Source organism: Nilaparvata lugens, chromosome 9 (genome assembly GCF_014356525.2).
Source record: "Nilaparvata lugens isolate BPH chromosome 9, ASM1435652v1, whole genome shotgun sequence".
NCBI lineage: Eukaryota > Metazoa > Arthropoda > Insecta > Hemiptera > Delphacidae > Nilaparvata > Nilaparvata lugens.
In genome coordinates this window covers 25965941-25989342 of record NC_052512.1, presented here as the reverse complement: position 1 = coordinate 25989342, position 23402 = coordinate 25965941, and the positions used below count along the sequence as shown (strand labels likewise).

The 23402-nt window shown below is 38.4% G+C and overlaps 1 protein-coding gene across 1 annotated transcript in view; it reads right to left on the bottom strand.

Moving 5' to 3' along the window:
* Positions 1-1798: 1798 nt before the first annotated feature.
* Positions 1799-23402, bottom strand: part of LOC111056820 (bystin) — a 30095-nt gene continuing 8491 nt past the window's right edge. Inside the window, exons 4-7 of the mRNA XM_039435711.1 lie at positions 18922-19213; positions 11075-11301; positions 8715-8923; positions 1799-2087 (exon numbers count right to left, since the gene is read on the bottom strand). Coding sequence (XP_039291645.1) covers positions 1853-2087; positions 8715-8923; positions 11075-11301; positions 18922-19213 — 963 coding nt within the window. The 3' untranslated portion in view covers positions 1799-1852. The remainder of the gene's footprint in view (positions 2088-8714; positions 8924-11074; positions 11302-18921; positions 19214-23402) is intronic.

The following is a 23402-nucleotide window of genomic DNA, read 5'->3' as shown; positions in this document are numbered from 1 at the left end:
ATTCATCCATGTGAAAACAGCTGATAATGATTATTTCGTCGTCTGTTGATGATGGAAGTGAGTGAGCGAGTTCATGTGTGTGAGACTGTGTCAAAATATGACTCAGCTGTTGAACTTTGGTAATCATTCAATCAGGTACTTAGTGCCAGTTGCAAAAAAGGCCAGGCTATTTTTAATCCTAACTAATTCCAGTAGAACCATCTTTTTAAAATTGTCTTCTGTGATTTGGTTCATGCGAAATTAACCAGGATTAAAATTTAACCGGCTTTTGTGCAACCGGACCTTTGTGAGGGAAATTTTTGCATCCCTCTGGGAACTAATCTCAATTCACTGTGATAAGATAGAACATTTCTGTATGAACTATAAATACTAGTAGTTCTGTGAGCAGTAGACCTCGCGCTCAGTAAGTTACATTCACCTGTTGTTATGTTTTCTCAAAGATTAATAAATAATTAATCAATTTAAAATGTCTAGAAAAAATCCTAAATAAACATAGAGCTTTCTGTCCTATCGTACCGTGATGTGTCGTCCCGGAATGTGAGTGTGAGCGCTGTTATCAGGTCTGGCTGCAACTGTCTACAACATTGATGGAAATATATATTTTCAAGATTTTCGATGTTTTTGAACGGGTAGTATTATAGTCAACTGTCTACTAACGTTGATGGAAAGATACATTTTCAAGATGTTCGATGTTTGTGAACGGGTAGTATTATAGTCTACTAGACAGCTGATTTATGATGAATAATTCTAGTCTGATTTTTACTCTAATATTAGCGTATGAAGGAACCTCCTTTTTCCTTTTATATTATCCTTGAAATGCAAAATTTCCAAAAACCTTGTATATACGTCGACGCGCAATTTAAAAAGGAACATACCTGTCAAATTTCATGAAAATCTATTACCGCGTTTCGCCGTAAATGCACAACATTTAAACATTAAGAGAAATGCCAAACCGTCGACTAGAATCTTAGACCTCAATTCGCTCGGTCAATTATTATAATTTCTTCTTTCGTAATAATTTTTTATGCTATTGTACTCCAGAGCGAAGCTCGGTCCCTGATATTTGAATATTACTTTGCATTATCCCATCAACGTTTTGTTTAACAATATCAGTTTTTGGATCACAAAATGAAGTGATAGCATGAAGAAATTAAAGTGGAAGAAGAGGAAAGATGAAAAAGACAGAGCCGAGAGGAATAATAATAACAACAAGAGGATGAAGATAAGGAAAATGATAGAGAAGAATAAAAATAGCAGAATAAAACGAATGAGCGGGAAAAAGGTATGAAGAATTGGGGCCGAGACACACGAGGTGTTCTACTTCTTTTCTCTACGGGCGTCATCATATTAGTACGTTTTTTCAGTCGATTTCGCAGGCCAGGAAGCTCTCTGATTGGTTGATTTTGTTTACGTTTAGGAATCAGCTGATAATCAACAAATCGGAGAGCTTCCTGCCCTGCCTACTCGCCTAAAAAAAAGCCCAATATGGTCTAACACTCACTCCACTTCTCTAGAATTTATAATTACTAATTCATCTATTATTTCTAAAATAGTTAGTCTTATGGTAGACACACGAGGCGTTTTTAATACTATTTGGCCTGGAACGATAGGACATGAAGTTCTCCAATTGGTTGATTGTGTTGGCGTATAATCAATAATTAACCAATCGGAGAACTTCATGTCGTGCCGACTCGTTTGAAAAAGCGCCTCATGTGTTTCGACCCTCGATGGGAAGGGAGACAAGAAGGGGAAAAGAAGGAGAATCACAATTAGGGAATTACAAAATAACTACAACAGGTTAACGAAAATTTCTATTAATTATTTTACATATTTTATTTTTATAAACAACAATCTAGGCCTCCATTTGGGAGGTGGAGACGGGTGGTTGGTCCATCTCGAGGTCGCGGCATTTGGCGTTATGCAGCTCTCTGCGTATCTCGGGCGTGACGGTGGCGTGTGATTGGCTCCTGAGGAGCGACAGTAGGGCGTCACGTTGCTCCGAACTGATGTCCCCCTTGTAGCGCTGTGCAAACGTCAGCAGCGACTGGTGCCACAACACGGGCAACTCACGCTTGTCACGCTCGAACCTATATCCAAAACACACACAATTCTATTTATTTATTCACTGGGGACAATTCACTAATAGTCCAGTCAATATAGTAGACATAAAAAAGGGGGTGTGCTTGCAATTTATATTGTAGTTCTGATTTTTTATTATATTATTTGGGTACATAAGAGAAAATTTGCATGAAGACCAATTTCTTCATGCAAAATTTCCTTGTGCTAGATACAGAGTGGCCCAAAACCCTCGTATTTTCGGTTTATTTTCTAGTTTTCAGCTAATTCTGCCAAATCTCGTAATTGGACAAAAAAATTTACTCCCGCCATTTTTTTAGAAAGAAAAATTCGGAACTCTCTATCTCCAATGAGTAACTGAGTTATGATTTTTGAAAAATGAGTGGAACTTAAAGAAAACATCAATTTCGATGAATTTTAGTTTTTGATCAACAATATCTTCCGATTGTTTCTATTTAGATGTATCATTCAAAATCCCTCTAGGCGTATTTTTGTGCTCTACAATCTGAGATCAGGTAGAGCGCTCTATCTCTTTTAGATTTCCAGGTACACCTGACAACAATTCTCCTTGTATTGTGAAAAACACCTAGTTTTCAGCTTCAACCATCATCACCAACTACATTGTCCTCACATTGATATTTCGCACAATAACATAAGTTCATGAGATTATGTTCTATGAGAATCACCCGTTGGATGCACTTCATTTCAGTATTTCCTAGTGGACAGGCGCGTATAAGGACACCTCAAGGATAAAAATTTCAAACACTCATAACTTTTGACTCAATGCTCGGATCTCATCGTACTACACTTCATTCTTCCCGGCTGGTCAAGGCGGTTCAAAAATCATGCATCATTAGTCAAATTCGGTCGAAAATGGAAAATTTATTTTTGAGTATATTTAAACCCATATTCTCCCACACAAAAAATCTGGTGTGGCGCACACTCACACAACTTTCCTTGCCATTATGAAAATTGATCACCTGACGCTAGTGCTCACGCGCATCTCAAGTCTACTATTCAAAGATCTGAGCCAGCTGTTGACAGTTTAATAACGCTGGAGACACACGATGTCTGCTATCTCTTAATAGTTGCCATGGCAAAATTGCAACTTGCTATAAATTTTCGTCTCTAAATTTATTGTCTAAATTTAATATTTTCTAAATTTGGCTTAGTGGTTTTGTGTTTTGTTTCGGTTTTGTGTTTGGACTTTTTAACATCAAAATGAACTCTATTTCGAAGTGAAAAGTGATTTTGCTCACTATATAACCTTAGTGTCCGGTTTCCCATTAGGGAACTTTGGACTATATCCAGCAGTCAGTCCAAAGTGGAATTGGAGAGTAAGACTACCCTTATTAATTTAGAAAAATGGCTATCTGCTAACATGCTGTTGTTAAATACCAACAAAACTAAAGAAATTCCATTCCGAACTACCAGAGAAAATAATTTAGGTATCAAAGACTATAAAATAGAATCCGTGAATGATATAAAAGTTCTTGGAGTGGTGATTGACTCTGACCTTTCATGGAGACCTCATCAAGAATACCTCAAAAACAAACTGAACTCAGCAATTTTCGTACTGAGAAATTTGAAAGCTATTTCGGACTCCAGAGCTCTTAGAAGTGTTTATTTTGCACTGTTTCACTCACACCTGACCTACGGCATTATTTTTTGGGGAAATTCAAGTTGCGTAGTTGAGGTGTTCAGAATGCAGAAGTGGGCATTGAGAGTGATGATGGGAGAATCAATTCGAACAAGTTGTCGCCCCCTTTCAAAAAACTTCAAATTCTCCCATTCCCAAGCCTATATATTTTCGAAACAATTTGCTTCATTAAAAAAATTTACATGAATTTAATACAGGCGGAACATTCCATCAATACCCAACAAGATATAGGAACAACCTAAGAGACGACACACACCAGACAACCATGTATGAGCGAGGTGTTAGGAGTTCTGGTATTCGTTTGTATAATTTATTGCCAGCTCATTTAAAAGAAATGACTGGTACAAAATTCAGAGATCAATTAAAGAAGGAGCTGCTGTCCATATGCGCGTACTCAAATGAAGAGTTCAGAGAGTACTACGAGCGTCAAAATGGGGTTTAGAGAGAATAGAAAAAAATGTATTGACTTTTCATGTACCTATTTATGTTCTAAACTACGAGCGTCGAGATAAGGTTTGGAGAGAAAAAAAAATATATTGACTTATCATTTATGTATTTATGTTCTGTATTTTATTGACTTACGACATTGACAAGTCCAAATACCCCTTTTATAGGAGGTCAGTGGATGAAATAATAATAAATGAATAAATAAATAAATATATACGGCGAGGTGGAACTACCCTTGGGTCTCCCCACCATTCAAAGCCATACGCTAATAATAATAATCTCTTCATAGTGAATGATTTAATAGAATCAACAATTTTTATAGGTATTGAATAATCACATTTTCTCGAATTTCACGCTTATTTTCAAATTTAGGTGAAAATGTTACTGAACATTAATTGTAGAGATTTTCATGTTCAATCTTTTCCACTTGAAATTTTTTGTTTAAATTGTATCTGAAGCCTGAAAATTGAGAATTTAAAATCCAACTTTGCATAGATGGGGCGGAGCTCCTGAAATTTTTACAGATATGGGATCTGTGACAGTTGATAGAGCTTATCAATGACTATTTTAGGTATGAATTTGATAAAAATCGTTGAAAATCGCGAAAAAACCCTGTTTTTGACAACATTTTCACCATTTTAGCACGCAATCTTGAATTGAATTTGATCGAAATTGTTCGTGTCGGATCCTTATAGTGCAAGGACCTTAATTCCAAATTTCAAGTCATTCCGTTAATTGGGAGATGAGAATTATCGTGTACACAGACACACATACACTCATATATATATATATATACAAAGACCAATACCCAAAAACCACTTTTTTTTGGATTCAGGGGACCTTGAAACGTATAGAAATTTTGAAATTGGGGTACCTTAATTTTTTTCAGAAAGCTACTTTCCTTACCTATGGTAATAGGGCAAGGGAAGTAAAAATAATGACCAATTTCTAGCCAATTACGGTGCCATCCCAGCGGTGCACCGTAAGACGCTGGTTTGCCGGTCATTTTGTGGTGCACCAGGGACAGTGGATCTGGTCCTCCCAGAACGTACTCTATGGTTACACGTTTCATGATACAGGGTGTCTCATGGTTGTTAATCAAGTGAAGTGGGTTACCTGACAAAATGGAAGACAAGGGCATCGATGACTCGGTAGGGCAGCGCGTACTTCTTGTCGAGCAGGGTTCGCAGGAAGATGGAGGTGGCGCCGGTGTACTCCATTTCGGCCAACTTGAGCAGTGCGGCCGCCGAATGCAGCATTGGAATCGAGTTGCGGCCCACCACACTCGACACCACAATCGCCTCGCGCAGTGTACATGTGCCACTCTAACCAAACCACCAAATCACATTATTTCATTTATTGCCAATTTATAATAATCAAGACATATTACAAACTCTTTATAATATACATATACTTATACTATATTCATACATATAATTGAATAAAATAAAATATAAAATCTAGGAATCACCAGCAAAAATAAACTCTTTGTCCGCTGGTGAGAGTTGCTAAACAGTAAAAGAAAATAGTATCTTAAGACACAAAGACGGGAAGGGCGAGAATGATGTTTCTAGTTGAGGCGTTAGCCGAGACTAGAATTTCATTCGAGCACTGCAAAAGACATTCACGTCCAAGTAACTTACACTATTTTTTGTCATAATAATCTATAAGAGAATAATTGAGAAACAGAAAACATTACCTGCTTGTGCTGACATTACTACATGCTTTCTATAAACATAACCTAGTTTAGTTTAAGTTTCAACCTAGTTTAACGTAGTTTAAGTTTCAAATCAGGAATTTCTTGATTGTAGTTGACAAAACTTCCACCTGGAGCGCTAAAAGGCGGCTTTTGTACCAGTTTCGCTGTTCCAAATTCGGAACTAGGAAACATACTCTACTGTAAAGAAAACATATGATTTTATTACAGTATAGAATGCTGTAATGAGAATCATATGTTTATTTGTTCTACAATCAGCTGTTTACCTTGATTTCAAATGTAAAACAGATAAAATTGAATGACTATGACAAGAACATTATATTATTTCGAAATAATGAAGAAAATGTAGGTTTAAATTTAACAAATATTTACAGTAGAAACTTTAGAACAGTATAATCATCAAAAATCAACAAATAATGTGCAGAGAAAACACTATGAAATAAAAATAAAATAATTAAAATTGAATTGCTATATTTAAGGTAAAGAAATATTTCCTCTTAATCCACTCTTTCACGCTTTTTTAATGGTTTTGAAATCCAAGTCAAAAGGTATTTCATTGATCAGTTTACTGCTTGTGTAAATTAGCTGCCTTCTGATCAATGAAAATCTTGTAGGATAAACTTGAAATTTCTCTGTTACACCTGGTATGAAATGATAAGTTTTAAATTATGGTTTTATTCTTTATTTTGTGAATTTAAAGCACTATGGGCCGGTTTCCGAGTTCGGGATCTAGCTAAGTTCTAGACTTTAAAAAGCTGGAGTCAGAAAATTGGCTTTCCGAAACATGGCGTGGTAGTAGCTTTTATGATAATCTTCATTTTCTCATTTCTATAATTGGAAACGTTTTTCCTTGACGAAATGAAACATTCCTAAATAATTCGAAATAACTGAAACTTTACACTATTTTCTCTTTGTTTTATTTTGTACGATTTTCTAGTTTTTCGAAATTCAATTTAAATGTGGACTACAACAGCTAGATCTACGCCCCGTTTCGGAAAGCCAATCTTCTACAGAAACAGCTGTTCAAAGTCTAGAACTTAGCTAAATCCCGAGCTCGGAAACCAGCTCTAAGTGCTAAGCCGGCTTCAGACATGTGTCATTCGGCAAGCAGCGAATGTTCGGCGTTCGGCGAACTATTCGTCTTGATATTTGCCGATTAACGAGCACACATCTACACACATGCGTGGTTTGCCAAGCACTTGCTCGTTTTGGGGAAATTCAAGTTGCGTAGTTGAGGTGTTCAGAATGCAGAAGTGGGCATTGAGAGTGATGATGGGAGAATCAATTCGAACAAGTTGTCGCCCCCTTTCAAAAAACTTCAAATTCTCCCATTCCCAAGCCTATATATTTTCGAAACAATTTGCTTCATTAAAAAAATTTACATGAATTTAATACAGGCGGAACATTCCATCAATACCCAACAAGATATAGGAACAACCTAAGAGACGACACACACCAGACAACCATGTATGAGCGAGGTGTTAGGAGTTCTGGTATTCGTTTGTATAATTTATTGCCAGCTCATTTAAAAGAAATGACTGGTACAAAATTCAGAGATCAATTAAAGAAGGAGCTGCTGTCCATATGCGCGTACTCAAATGAAGAGTTCAGAGAGTACTACGAGCGTCAAAATGGGGTTTAGAGAGAATAGAAAAAAATGTATTGACTTTTCATGTACCTATTTATGTTCTAAACTACGAGCGTCGAGATAAGGTTTGGAGAGAAAAAAAAATATATTGACTTATCATTTATGTATTTATGTTCTGTATTTTATTGACTTACGACATTGACAAGTCCAAATACCCCTTTTATAGGAGGTCAGTGGATGAAATAATAATAAATGAATAAATAAATAAATATATACGGCGAGGTGGAACTACCCTTGGGTCTCCCCACCATTCAAAGCCATACGCTAATAATAATAATCTCTTCATAGTGAATGATTTAATAGAATCAACAATTTTTATAGGTATTGAATAATCACATTTTCTCGAATTTCACGCTTATTTTCAAATTTAGGTGAAAATGTTACTGAACATTAATTGTAGAGATTTTCATGTTCAATCTTTTCCACTTGAAATTTTTTGTTTAAATTGTATCTGAAGCCTGAAAATTGAGAATTTAAAATCCAACTTTGCATAGATGGGGCGGAGCTCCTGAAATTTTTACAGATATGGGATCTGTGACAGTTGATAGAGCTTATCAATGACTATTTTAGGTAAGAATTTGATAAAAATCGTTGAAAATCGCGAAAAAACCCTGTTTTTGACAACATTTTCACCATTTTAGCACGCAATCTTGAATTGAATTTGATCGAAATTGTTCGTGTCGGATCCTTATAGTGCAAGGACCTTAATTCCAAATTTCAAGTCATTCCGTTAATTGGGAGATGAGAATTATCGTGTACACAGACACACATACACTCATATATATATATATATATAATATATATATATATATATATATATATATAATATATATATATATATATATACACAGACCAATACCCAAAAACCACTTTTTTTGGATTCAGGGGACCTTGAAACGTATAGAAATTTTGAAATTGGGGTACCTTAATTTTTTTCAGAAAGCTACTTTCCTTACCTATGGTAATAGGGCAAGGGAAGTAAAAATAATGACCAATTTCTAGCCAATTACGGTGCCATCCCAGCGGTGCACCGTAAGACGCTGGTTTGCCGGTCATTTTGTGGTGCACCAGGGACAGTGGATCTGGTCCTCCCAGAACGTACTCTATGGTTACACGTTTCATGATACAGGGTGTCTCATGGTTGTTAATCAAGTGAAGTGGGTTACCTGACAAAATGGAAGACAAGGGCATCGATGACTCGGTAGGGCAGCGCGTACTTCTTGTCGAGCAGGGTTCGCAGGAAGATGGAGGTGGCGCCGGTGTACTCCATTTCGGCCAACTTGAGCAGTGCGGCCGCCGAATGCAGCATTGGAATCGAGTTGCGGCCCACCACACTCGACACCACAATCGCCTCGCGCAGTGTACATGTGCCACTCTAACCAAACCACCAAATCACATTATTTCATTTATTGCCAATTTATAATAATCAAGACATATTACAAACTCTTTATAATATACATATACTTATACTATATTCATACATATAATTGAATAAAATAAAATATAAAATCTAGGAATCACCAGCAAAAATAAACTCTTTGTCCGCTGGTGAGAGTTGCTAAACAGTAAAAGAAAATAGTATCTTAAGACACAAAGACGGGAAGGGCGAGAATGATGTTTCTAGTTGAGGCGTTAGCCGAGGCTAGAATTTCATTCGAGCACTGCAAAAGACATTCACGTCCAAGTAACTTACACTATTTTTTGTCATAATAATCTATAAGTCAATCTACAATCTATCCAAATTTAAAATTGTTTGTTTTATTCTAATCTATATTCTCAGATTGTGATTTGGTGTAGAAATTGGACATAACCTATGTATAATATTTGGACAATTTGAAACTAAATTGGGAAATTGGAAAAGTTTTAGGCAATAGCCTGTTTTTTCTTTTTCGATCATTGCATTGTTTGTGCTAACCAAATAAACATGGATCTCGATATTGAAGATGCTCTTCTTGCTTATCCTGCTTTTATAAATAAACCAAACTAACCCTATGTACCCGGGTCAATAACTGTATAGGACATGAAAAGCCATAGAATTTTAACTTCAATTGATTAAAAAAAAATATTTGTAGAAATTTTTAAAACATTTAAATAATTCAGTAACCTGAACGGGACTGGTTATTACCTAGTTCTCATCAAGATTTGAATTATTCATTAACTAGCAGGTAACCCGTGCTCAGCAAGGGTCTATTTTAAAAGTTGACTAATTAAAAACTTGAGCGAGTAGAATCTTGAAGAGCTTGAAGTAGGCCTAAAACCATCTTCAGATAATTATATGCAAAATTTCAAGTACATTTCTCAGGAAATCAATTTCTAATTTCTAACATCAATCATAATTTCCTTATAGTGATTTTTCACAAAATAATATCATACTGCAAGAAATGAAATATTCTTCATTTGTTTGATAATTGATTATTTAATTAGATATGAATTAATATTCATAGTTTATAGAATTAATGAAAAAATAATGAAAAATCAAAGTTTGGAAAAATTGCACTTAGTGCATTTCCCTTGTACGCCCATGATATTAAAAAAGTGACAGAACTCAAATCTTGTTTAGAAACCTTCCTCAACTTAATGCCAACCTTACAAAATTGGACTGGGTATTAATTTAGTTACCAATTTTAACCATCTGTTTTGGAGAGGTAGTATCTCTAAAATATAGTTCTATATTAACATATGGTATGTACATTTCACATGATCATTCGTCCACTTTGATGTGTTCAAAAGTCCCACACCGACCGGGAAAACAACGAGCACGAATGTTAACTGCTTGCCGAATACCAAACATCCATCCACACTACTCGTGATTCGGCGAGTATGCTAGGTGTTCGCCAAATGCCGCATGTCTGGAGCCGGCTGAAACAACGAGCACGAATTTTCGCTGCTTGCTGAAAAGACAAACATCCATCCACACTACTAGCGATTCGGCGAGTCGCTGCTCGGTGTTTGCCGAATGATGCATGTCTGGAGCCGGCTTAAGGCCCCATATGCTAACACTACGTTTAACGCTAAACCACGTTTACTTGTAGATACAGAGCGAACAATGACAAATACACACAAGTTCATAATGTTATTTCATTTACAGAAATGAATAAAACATGAACTATGAAACCAATAGATTAGACTATAGTGAGGTCCACATTATAATGGCAGTGTTGGTAGAGCAATGGTATTGCTATCCTTGTCTATCATTCAACAAAGCGAATAGCGAGCGCTATCTCTTTCGCGCTTTGCTCTGTTGCCAGATCGTCTTTCAACAATGTAGAATTAATTATTAATTAACAAAATATTTGATCTTAATTATGAAATTATTGGATAATATGATTTATTGCTTAATAAAATATAATTGATTATTTTAACGAGAATGAATAGTTAATATTTCATCAATAAACCTGTATCAGCTACCGTCTATAGAAGGCATTGACAAGACAGAGGATCGGCAACGTTGTTTTCCTATCTTTCTCCACTGCCATTATAACGTGGAGCTCACTATATGAAGGATCGTAAATAAAAGGGTTCGAACCTCGCACAAGGGCAAAACAATGCCCTTCATGAAGGCGCCTGGCTTGAAGAGCGCCTTTCTGAGCGCCTGGTACAGATGGAAGTTGAGCCGCTTGTACTCTGATATGTCGTCACGAACGCGCGGCAGCAGCACCAGGTTGTAGAAGCGCTGAGCCATCTTCTCTTTCAGATTCGACGCAAAGATGCGAGTAGCCATGTACATGGAGGCGGCACTCCAGCGGTGCGGTTCTGAAAACCACACAAATCAGCCAGTCTCAACCATGCCTAATTGAACGAGCGTCACTTTCGACTTAATGGAGGCTCAACTCACACTTACGCGACTCGAGTCGAGAAGAGACTGCAACTCTAGTCTCTTCTCGACGCAGCATGTGCTTTCAAATGGTGACACTCAGACCATTTGACTCTAGTCTCCGCGACTGTGAGACTGGAGCTTCGACTCGACATGTTGGTCGAGCATCGACTCACATGTTGGTCGAGCCTCGACTTGAGTTGCGTAGTACCGTGCATTTTCAATGAAAGTGAGGTTATGTTTGATGAAAGTGATGTTTTATCATTTTAGATAAGACAATAATACGAATTAGATAAGACAATATATTTATAATAATTATTTTAAAATTTGTTAAATGCAAATTAGTGATGAATTGGATCTTATATTTTTGATAAAGTAGGCTATGGTTAGAAAATAGAGTAGCATGGAACTGAAGTAGTGACAATGAGCGAAAAAGTCGTAAGGTCGAGAGACTGGAGTCGTACGATTCGAGTCGAGGTAGTGTGAGTTGAGCCTAAGTCGTAGTCTGTCTGTTTGTATGTTCTACAATAACTTTAGAAAGAATTGATCAATCAGCTTCAAATTTTGCACACGTAATAATAGACAGTAGTCGACAGTGTTCAGCTTCAGTTAACAAAAAATTGGCTTAAGAATTGCAACATAAACGACCTATATCATGGAATATCTTCTTATGCTGTCTTTTCTCTATGTCATCATTCAACACACAAACTGAGTTTCAAGCTAGCAATGCAGATTTATTTAATTGCGGACGACTTTTTATAACTTCACAAACTGAAAACTTGACCGAGTGGAATCTTGAAGAATTAAATATGGGCCTATAACCATCCTCGGTCAATTAAGAAGCTGTATGCCAAATTTCAAGTTAATCAATCAATGCGTCATTCATGATTTTCCTATTCCCTACAGACATGTATAAGCCGATTCTTTCCTTTATTATATAATAGATAATTTTAATTTCTATGTTTAAGATTATAGTATGAATCACGTCAAATGCCCTGGAATTGATCAGGGTGCGACCTGAGAGCTCAGACAGCAGACCTGAGCCACCCAGGGTACTCGTTACTTATTTTATTCAGTAACAATGATAGTATTATTGTTACAGATAGCAATTACTTAGAGATTGCATTTATTCAAAATTTATAGAATTTCCATCTAAAGGTGTATTTTATCTAAGGTGCATATATTCTGTTTTATTATACACTAAGGAGAATCTGCATCGTTATCAAATAAGAAATACTGTTCACTCTGTTAATACCAGAAACAATAGACAGATCTATATTCAACACCAAAGCTGGTTTAAATCTTTAAACAGTTTTAAAGCAGTTGGGCAAAAGGTGTGTAATAAGTTACCGCTACACCTCCAACAAACACCCCTTAAACTGTTCAAATTAAAGGTGCACGATTGGTTAGCAAACAATCTTTTTATAAATTATATCACGTATACCCTGAGTACCTTCAGAGGTAGGTGATTGATACCCAGGTATTGCTCCTGGACGACTTCAAAATCAAAATAATTTATTTGCCAATTATAAAGATAACAATAATGAATAAAACAAATACTTCATACTTATACAGAATAAAAATAAAATTCTAACTTAAACTTAAACTTTAACATAAACTTTTAAGTTTGTGTGCTAGCAACGAGTACCAAAAGATTTCATTTAATTTAACATAAACATAAAAGATGATTAAACATTTCATTTGAATGGTAGTAATAATAAATAAATAAGTTAAATAATAATAATTGTAGTAATATAATATCTGAAAAAAAATATAACTTAGTGAAAATAATATCAAAGAAAAAGGTTTTTTTAATAAAGTAGATTCTAACTGTACATGAGGCGAAAAACATTGTTACTTCTGATCCATCTCTCTATATTTTTAATGGCTGATTTATTAAATCTACCTGAGATTAATTGGTCTAGCAAAATATTCATCAATCTATTGCTCATGTATAAATGAACTGCCTGCGGCATACTGTTAAATTTGTTCTAGGAATGCGGTAATGAGATGATGAACGGAAATTATACGACGGAATGTTAGTTTCAAAGAGATTTTTATACTTATGAACGGCTAGAAATAAGTTTTTCACGTAAAGTTGTCTCACTGTTAAAACTGGGAACTCTGCAAAAAGGCTATCTATGGCTGGGATATCGTCTTGGTCTTCCAAGTGCAGCTTTTAAAATATATCTTTGAATTACGGAGATTTTATTAAAATGGATGTCCAATGCTCCACCCCATACCCTAATACCATATTGCAATATGGACTGGGCATATGCTGAATAAGCCATCTTCATTATAGTTGGGTCATTGAGCTCATTCAATCTATGGAATTTGTGAATTATGTGTTTTATTTTCTTACACATGTTATTTATATGTGCATTCCATTTAAGATGAGAGTCTACAAAGACTCCTAGATATTTAGTTTCTTTCACGTTTTTCAATGAGTGACAATCACAATCTCCATCACCAGTCCGCAATCTTTCCCGTTCAAGACAGATTGAAGAGTGTATTCTGATACCAGTATTCAGAATATCTCTGGGGAGAGAGCTCACTGCTGGTGAGAATACCATATATACACTCTTATTGGCATTCAGTGTAAGAATGTGTTGGTCAAGCCATGATTTAACACGTGTGAGACCAGACTCTGCCGAGCGCTTAGCTTCATCCCAGCTTGAACCAGTAAAGACCAATGCCGTGTCATCAGCAAAAGAGATCGAATGACAACCAGCTATATCAAGTCTCAATAGGTCATTAATATAGAGGAGAAATAGAATTGGTGACAGAACCGTTCCCTGTGGAAGGCCGAACTCAGTTGAAGTTAGTTTACTTGTTTTTCCATCTATAGTCAGAATTTGTGATCTGTCTTTCAAATAATTCTCAAAAAAATTCAAAACTGTGCCACGAAAACCTATACCCTCCAACTTTCTCAAGAGAAAGATGTGAGGAATAGTATCAAAGGCCTTGGCTGAGTCCAAATAGACAGCCAAGGTCCTTCTGTTCATCTGAAAATTATTTGTCACAATCCTCACCAGCTCTGATATTGCATCCTCAGTGCATTTTCCCTCTTGAAAACCAAATTGATTTTCTGCTATTAAATTATGCCTTTGAAGATATTTCATTATACGAACCTTCATCAATTTTTCAAAAGTCTTAGACAGGTTAATTATTAAACTAATAGGGCGGTAATTTTCAGGAGCTTAGCTCAGTCGTAATGTGGGCGGGGAAAGGAGGCAAGTCGAAGTTCCTCTTCTTCCTTCTTTGTACCTTCTGGTGTGGACAGCACCTCCTGGTGCTTCTGACGGCGTGAAGGTCACTCTCTACTCTGATGACACCACTTCGAGGTAATTTTGTATTGGCCTTACGGCCTCGGTTCCACTCTAGTATAGTAGGAAGAGAAAGGATAGACGGGAGGGACGGCAGCCAACGAGCCGCTGTGCCCTGGGAGGATGGATGGATAGGGACGGCAGCCAACGGGCCGCTGTGCCCTGGGAGGATAGGTGGAAAGGGACGGCAGCCAACGGGCCGCTGTGCCCTGGGAGGATGGATGGATAGGGACGGCAGCCAACGGGCCGCTGTGCCCTGGAGAATAGGTGGAAAGGGACGGCAGCCAACAGGCCGCTGTGCCCTGGGAGGATGAGAGGAGAGGGACGTACAGCAGCCAAAGGGCCGCTGTACAAGGAGAGGAGGACAGGGACGTACGGCAGCCAACGGGCCGCTGTACAAGGAGCAGGAAGGTTGGGAGCGGAATGCTATGGTCTGGGGCTCGTTCGGCGTTTAAATACTCTCCCAAAGTGGAGGGGATGGAGATGCGCCGAAGCCAGAGGCGGTGAGAATTGTCTCGGTGCGTGGAAGACGGTGCGCCATCTGTACCCTCTTTATCTCCGCGTTCAGCCAGCTTTGCTGATAGCCGAGCGTCCTTCAATAATATTATCAATTATTTAGCAATATTTCACCGTCACAATTTCACTTTGTGACACCTCACTCCTACTTGAGGGGGGGGATCGGAGCCCTCCATGGCACCACCTTAAAAGGTGTGAGCCATCTAGGTATCACCTTAAGAGGTGTACACCTATCAGACATCACCTTTAGAAGTGTATGCCACTCAGGTATCACCTTTAGAGGTGTATGCCACTGACTATGTGCGTCATCTATACCTGGTCCACAGGCACATATTTACATCGTCCATCCAGTAATCGGACCTTTATGTGTGGCTTGCCGGCCCGTTTGCGCTTTCCAGGTGTCGAAACGCGATGACACACCACTGGATCCTTATTCCTTGAGTGACCTGGTATGGGATCCTGGAACTGTGGGACTACCTCTTTGATAGTTGAAGACTGTGTTGGCTCTTCTACATCCATATCAGTTGAGGGTGGTATTGACTTCTCCACATCCATGACAGTGGGGGGTGGTATTGTCTCTTCCACATCCATGACAGTGGGGGGTGGTATTGACTTTTCCACATCCCTGTAAGTCAATGGTGGCATTGATTCTTTCCTTACCACCTTCCTGTTTGTTGAGCGTGGCGGGATTGTGGAATTGTTTTCAGAGGATGATATCCCACCTTGGTTTATCCTTTTTCTGTCGACTGCTAGGCTAGATTCAGACTTGACATGAGATGGTTTTTGTTCCATCCTAACTTCCACAACTTTCTCGAAGTTCGAAGTGTTTGCTCTGGTGGTTGGAGCATGAATCACGGCCTGTCGTTTAGAGTCGGTCATCTCCTCACAGTGATCAACTATGTCGTCCCAAGATGCTTGTCCTGGAATATATGACAATTCCGCCCTGGTATCAATCAAGGCATTGAGTTTGACTCCATTCAAACCAACCTGCTTGAACATCCTTCTGTTGCGACTTTTATTGTCCTGATATTTGGAATCTATGGCTGATATTGTTGGGACTGTTGTTGTCCTACTCCCCGATAAGAGTGATCGCGACATAATTGGCTGTCTTGAAGGATTCAATTGGGAAGGATCCCACTCTATCTCTCTTGTGAATGTGTGAATATTTACTCTGTTTTCTCCCGTAAATTCCATGCCTAATAGCAACTCTTGTCCAAGTTCTTATATACTCTTTGTAATTTATGTTCGTTTGTGAAACCTCCACGACACCTCATGAGTGTCAGTACATCATCAAGAAATTAGTCAAACGACTCACCTTCCCTTTGCTTCCTTGCCTGAATTAGATTTCCCAGGTGTTCGTCATAGGTAATTGGATAGTAGCGTGATCTGAAATCTGTCACAAAATTGTCCCATGATCTCCACTGGTCACGATGATTACGCATCCATAGGGTATCTTTACCAACTAGTAATTCAGGTAGGGCGACAAGTAGTTGGTTGCCAGTAAGCCCATAGGCTTGTTGTAGCTCGTCTAGCCTTTCTAAGAAGTTGGGAGCATCTGATTGGCCGTCAAATAACAGTCTCCAGCTTCTTACTTTGTCACATACCGCCCCTATGTCCATGAGGGGGTTTGTGTGAATGTTGGTTCCAACTTCATCATAAGTACCTGTCGCTGAGTGTCCAATTTCCCCACTGCTTCTGCTTATTATGCCGGGTCTTGGGCTGGGATAACATACAGCCATCTTCTTATGTTGTTCTACTAACAACCATCTCGACTCATCAAGTGATCCAGATGACACTATGCCCCAATCTTGTAGAAGATTGAATGCTTCTTCCTTTTTCAATTTATAGATCCAGGAGACTCTCAGGTCGGTTATCACCTTGGGGTTTATGTCCTCGACCGACTGACCCTCTGTCAGCTCCTGGCGTTGAGCATCTAAATCAGCCTCGCCCTGTTCACTCATGATTCTTACTTCGTTGCCTTGTGCCCCATGTTGGGCGCCAATCTATCATGTATACAATGATTACATTCAGAGGTAGGTGATTGATACCCAGGTATTGCTCCTGGATGACTTAGCTCAGTCGTAATGTGGGCGGGGAAAGGAGGCAAGTTGAAGTTCCTCTTCTTCCTTCTTTGTACCTTAGCTGGTGTGGACAGCACCTCCTGGTGCTTCTGACGGCGTGAAGGTCACTCTCTACTCTGATGACACCACTTCGAGGTAATTTTTGTATTGGCCTTACGGCCTCGGTTCCACTCCAGTATAGTAGGAAGAGGAAGGATGAACGGTAAGGGATGGCAGCCAACGGGCTGCTGTGCCCTGGGAGGATGGATGGAAAGGGACGGCAGCCAACGAGCCGCTGTGCCCTAGGAGGATGGATGAATAGGGATGGCAGCCAACGGGCTGCTGTGCCCTGGGAGGATGGATGGAAAGGGACGGCAGCCAACGAGCCGCTGTGCCCTAGGAGGATGGATGAATAGGGATGGCAGCCAACGGGCTGCTGTGCCCTGGGAGGATGGATGGAAAGGGACGGCAGCCAACGAGCCGCTGTGCCCTAGGAGGATGGATGGATAGGAACGGCAGCCAACGGGCTGCTGTGCCCTGGGAGGATAGGTGGAGAGGGACGGCAGCCAATGGGCCGCTGTGCCCTGGGAGGATAGGTGGAAAGGGACGGCAGCCAATGAGCTGCTATACCCTGGGAGGATGGATGGATAGGGACGGCAGCCAACGGGCCGCTGTGCCCTGGGAGGATGGATGAATAGGGATGCCAGCCAATGGGCCGCTGTGCCCTGGAGGATAGGTGGAAAGGGACGGCAGCCAACGGGCCGCTGTGCCCTGGAAGGATGAAAGGAGAGGGACGTACGGCAGCCAAACGGGCCACTATACCAGGAAAGGAAGACAGTGACGTACGGCTCTCTACTCTGATGACACCACTTCAAGGTAATTTTGTATTGGCCTTACAGCCTCGGTTCTGCTCCAGTATAGTAGGAAAAGGAAGGATGAACGTTAAGGGATGGCAGCCAACGGGCTGCTGTGCCCTGGGAGGATGGATGGAAAGGGACGGCAGCCAACGAGCCGCTGTGCCCTGGGAGGATGGATGAATAGGGATGGCAGCCAACGGCCCGCTGTGCCCTGGAGGATAGGTGGAAAAAGACGGCAGCCAACGGGCCGCTGTGTCCTGGGTGGATGTGAGGAGAGGGACGTACGGCAGCAAACGGGCCGCTGTACCAGGAGAGGAAGACAGGGTATTATTACGGGGTATTATCAGGGTAGTATTATGGTCCACTAGACATACCTGTCAAATTTCATGAAAATCTATTACCGCGTTTCGCCGTAAATGCGCAACATAAAAACATATAAACATTTAAACATTAAGAGAAATGCCAAACCGTCGTCTTGAATCTTAGACCTCACTTCGCTCGGTCAAATATCAACATATTGCCATTTAAAAAAATATAGAAAGTATTAGCTCAACCTGCCCCATAAAAACATAATTGAACATAATATTTTAGGTTATGTAGACAAATTGAAATCTACCCAATCTGAGATTCTCTCCCTATCGTGGTCGACGACGGCATTTACGCCCAGCTCAAGCTGTTTACCCTGACGTCAATATTCGCAGTAGCAGAAGTCTTTGGGGGTGATTTACAGCATTTAATTTGGATTTTCGTTTCAATACAATTATTAGTATTATTGTTCTTGTAGGAACCGTTGTGCTTACCAGTGAGATACAAAATCTGCTCCCAATTCCTCAACTTGGGAATGACCTTGAAAGCTTTGGGCACTCGGCCCGACCGATACTTGACGAGCACATCTCTGACTCCCTCATACATCTCCCTCACCCTCGGGTCAATATCTTGCATCTGGAGACTGCCGTTGTCCGAGAACTGGGTCCTCAGCTCGGTCTGCTTTTCGGTCAGCTTCTCCATGATGACGTCAGCCAGGGTCAGCTGTTTTCGCGGGTTCTTGCTCATGAACATCTCCAGGGCGCGTTCGTCTTCTTCAGTCACGTTCTACAAAATAAGTTAATCATAAAAAATGAACCATTTTTATGGAAACAGCTAATACCCTTTTTAAACTTTTTTACATAAACATTACTGGATTTTGGAAAAGAGATTGGGCTGCCGAAAACAATGGATGGACAGGTAGAAGTTCTAGCGACCCTTCAGCGGTCATCGGTCGCTGAGCAACCCGCAACTTCTAATTTCAATTTTCAATTCAAAATAGCTATTTATATATTGAGAGCATAATGCGCAACTTTATCGCTCGCGCAAAACAGTTATCACGCGGTGATAATTTTGCAAGAGCAATAAAGAAGCATTACGCGCGAATTACATACAACATTTTTTCTACAACTGCACAAACCTGTTAAATCACTTATATCTGGCAGAGTTTATAATAATTCGTCTACACTGATTTCCATCATGGCTGTAGAATCGGTACAATTTCCGACTTTTTAGGTTAAGATCTGACCGAGAGTGGTTTGTCTTTGGCAAGCTGCTTATCATCAGCTGATTAGTGAGCATAAAGAAACTCTACTGCGCATGCAAGCGAAAAAGTAGATTCTCCTCAGAAATAAGCTGTTTTACGAGGAGAATTGAGTATGTAAATTCTTTCTTTACATGCAGTTGTAGAAAAAAATTATTTATTTCGCACAACATATAAAATTATTACAAAACATTGTACCAGCTAAAAATACAAAATGAAAAAAGTTATGTTTTGCTTTAAATGACAAAAACATAAAGCGAAATAAATATGGGCATACCTAGGCATAATCCCTATTGAGTGCACTTCTCTTAAAATAAAACAAATTTCAAAGACTAGAATAGTAGGACCGCTATGCTCTACCCAAGAAATAAACTCTATTTATGTAGAAAATTAAAAATTATAGATTTACCAGTGTTACAGTCTTTATAATGTGACAGAACAATGACTATTTCTTATTAAAAACGAGTAGCTTTATTATACAAGTGATGTATTATAACAATGTTATATATAATAATGTTAATGTTATTAAATGAACGTAATTGAGTCATAATTTTGACACAGTCCCACACACATCAACTCGCTCACTCACTTCATCACCAACAGACAACGAAATAATTATTATCAGCTGTTTTTCCAAGGATGAATAATAATATTATCCTTTTAATGTCTTTCAGCGAGTTTTACCAGGGATGAGGCCTAGTGCAATCGAATCTTTATATTATAGACCTACTATGTTCTGAATTTCGTGAGAATCGTTAGAGTCGTTTTCGAGATCCGGTGAAATACAAACATCTAAACATATGAACAGAAGTTGCTCGTTTAATAGTATAGGATATTGACAGTAGGTTTCATTGGGGTTCTTATCTCTATATATAAAAATGAATGTCTGTTTGTGTGTTAGTTTGTTTGTTCCCTATAGACTCGAAAACTACTTGACAGAACGGCATGAAACTTTGGGAATATGTTGTGTGAATATTGGGGATGGTTTCTGACCAGAAATTTAATAGGGCGGCTAATAATAATTATATATTAATCCATTTTACAGACCTATGTTTTCGAAATTGTCGGCCGAGCGGCTAACATAGAACGGGAAGATCATCATGATTCAAGATCATGTTGTGATAATATGATTTAGCATCTAAACTTACCAGCTGTAATAAACACATCACTCTGTGATAAAATTGTTTACTGGTATTAAAACGGTAGTTTTAAGCACATAGGAAGTCCGTATTGAGATGTACATGAAAATATTGATTGTAAATAAATAAATTTCATGATTCACCAAATAAGTGTGACATGAGATACATTGACTTTTTGGCGGTACGAAGTTCGCCGGGTAAGCTAGTTTGAAATGAAAAATTACTGTCACTTCAACATATTTGTCCCTCATATGAATCCAAATTCATAATACATGAATTCGATACAAGAGAAAATGAATGGCGAGAGCCGCACACTAATATTTGAACCTAAATCGGGTTGGTTGATGTAGAAGTTGTAAATTATGTTGTATATTATTTCGCTGATGTTACGCGAATGAATAAATGAAAAAACACAGTAATTGCATGCAAGAATTCTTCAACTGACTGAATCACAACCATTTTTTTTCTCATGCACTTTGAATGTTATTTGTTATTATACTGAAAAAGGACGAAGGAGTAAGTCAATTTTGTTGTCCAACGAACTTGACCTGTAAATTAACAATTTGATTGTATGGTTTGAGGTGTTGTGGTATTTCTCCATAATTGAAAGAATAAGATATTGATGTTGTCAATATCACTATATTTGTTCAAAATTAATTTAAATTACAGAACCAAGTTTTCATGACAACACATGCCACATCTCCACCACTTATGATGATTGTTATTGTTCATAAAATAACAAATACAATATTAAACAATAACAATTACAATATTAAACAATAACAATTACTATATTAAACAATAACAATTACAATATTAAACAATAACAATTACAATATTAAACATTAACAATCAACATGGCGAAGATGTGGCATGTGTTGCCATGAAACCTGGTTCTGTAAATTTTAAATTAATTTGGAACAAATAGTGATATTAACAACATAAACGTCTAAAGCCCAGGCCACACCAAACTCGCTCCCGCGGCGGTAGCGAAGTTAAAAAACTCGCTTTCCATGTTATTAAATTGAGCAGGCCACACCGAGCTCGCTCCCGCAGAGGGAGTACCTCGGCGGTAGTTTCACTTCGCCGTGCCAGGCGATCTTTTGAATCGTCTGCTTGTGGTACTACCGCCGAGGTGGCGAGCTCGGTCTGGCCTGCACAATTCAATAACATGGAAAGCGAGTTTTAAAAGTTCGCCTTTGGTAGCGCGCTGATGTTGCCGGCCTTCCCCAACTACTAGAGAACCACACTCATCAAAACAAAACCAAACTACCGTAGCGGACGTTTTTGGGTGTGGCCTGAACTACCACCGCGGGAGCGAGCTCGCTACCTATAGCAGACATTGGTGTGGCCAGTGCTTAATTCTATCAATTATGAATCTCATTATACTATTGTATATCAATGAGAAAGCAAACATTAGCTGATTTCTCATTGGTCAGGGCACTCTGTGCCAGATCAGTCGGTTCCACGTAATTCTGTTACTCCAAGCTAGAGCTAAATTTTACAAGTTTCAGAAGTTCTACTAAATCCTAACAGGTATAGATACTGGTGCTTCAATATTCTTTCCTCATTTTGTGTTAATATGGTGACAAACCTTCCATTCATATGAGTAAACTTAAAGAATATCTGAATCAAGAAGAATGGAAAGCTCTGTATGATGATAATGCCATATACACAAATATTGATCCAATGGTTGAAAAATTTACTAATACACTTACACATTATATACACCTTTCTACAATCGAGATAAAATTGAGACATAAGAAGAAACCGCTTAAACCATGGATTACACAGGGGCTGATTGAATCTATTAATAAACGAGATAAAATTGCTAGGCAATTGAAAAAGGAACCATTTAACACCGTTTTGAAAAATCAATTTAAGACTCATAGGAATCTCTTAAATAATTTGATATATAAAATAAAGTATGATTATTACAAAAATAGAATCAATGAGTGCGGAAATAATACTAAGAAACTATGGTCCCATATTAATGAACTTCTGAATAAGAAAGGAAACTCAGATGATGACATACAATTAAAAGCTCACGAATTGAATGAATATTTTGTAAATGTTGGAAAAACTCATGCAGATAAAATACCTAAATATGACAACAACCAGTCCTCATTTCAATTTGAATACAAGAAAGACAACTCAAGAATGAATGACTCATTTTCATTAAGACCTGTAAATGAAACTGAAGTAAAAAACGCAATACTTAGTCTAAAGAATAACACCAGTCCGGGTATTGACGGTATCAAAAGTAAAACTCTAAAGGAAATAGCCGACTTTGTCTCTGAACCACTCACTTTTATTGTAAATAGATGTTTTAAGGAGGGTATTTTTCCATCTTTATTTAAAATAGCCAAGATAAAACCTCTCTTTAAGTCAGGTGATAAGAAGCTACCGGAAAACTATAGACCAATTAGTATGGTGAGTTCATTAACTAAAATAATGGAGAAGCTAATAAAAAGACAAATTGTGGAATTCTTAGAGTCACATAAGATAATTGAAGATCATCAATTTGGATTTCAAAATAATAAGAGTACTAACGATGCTTTAATTCAGTTCTCGA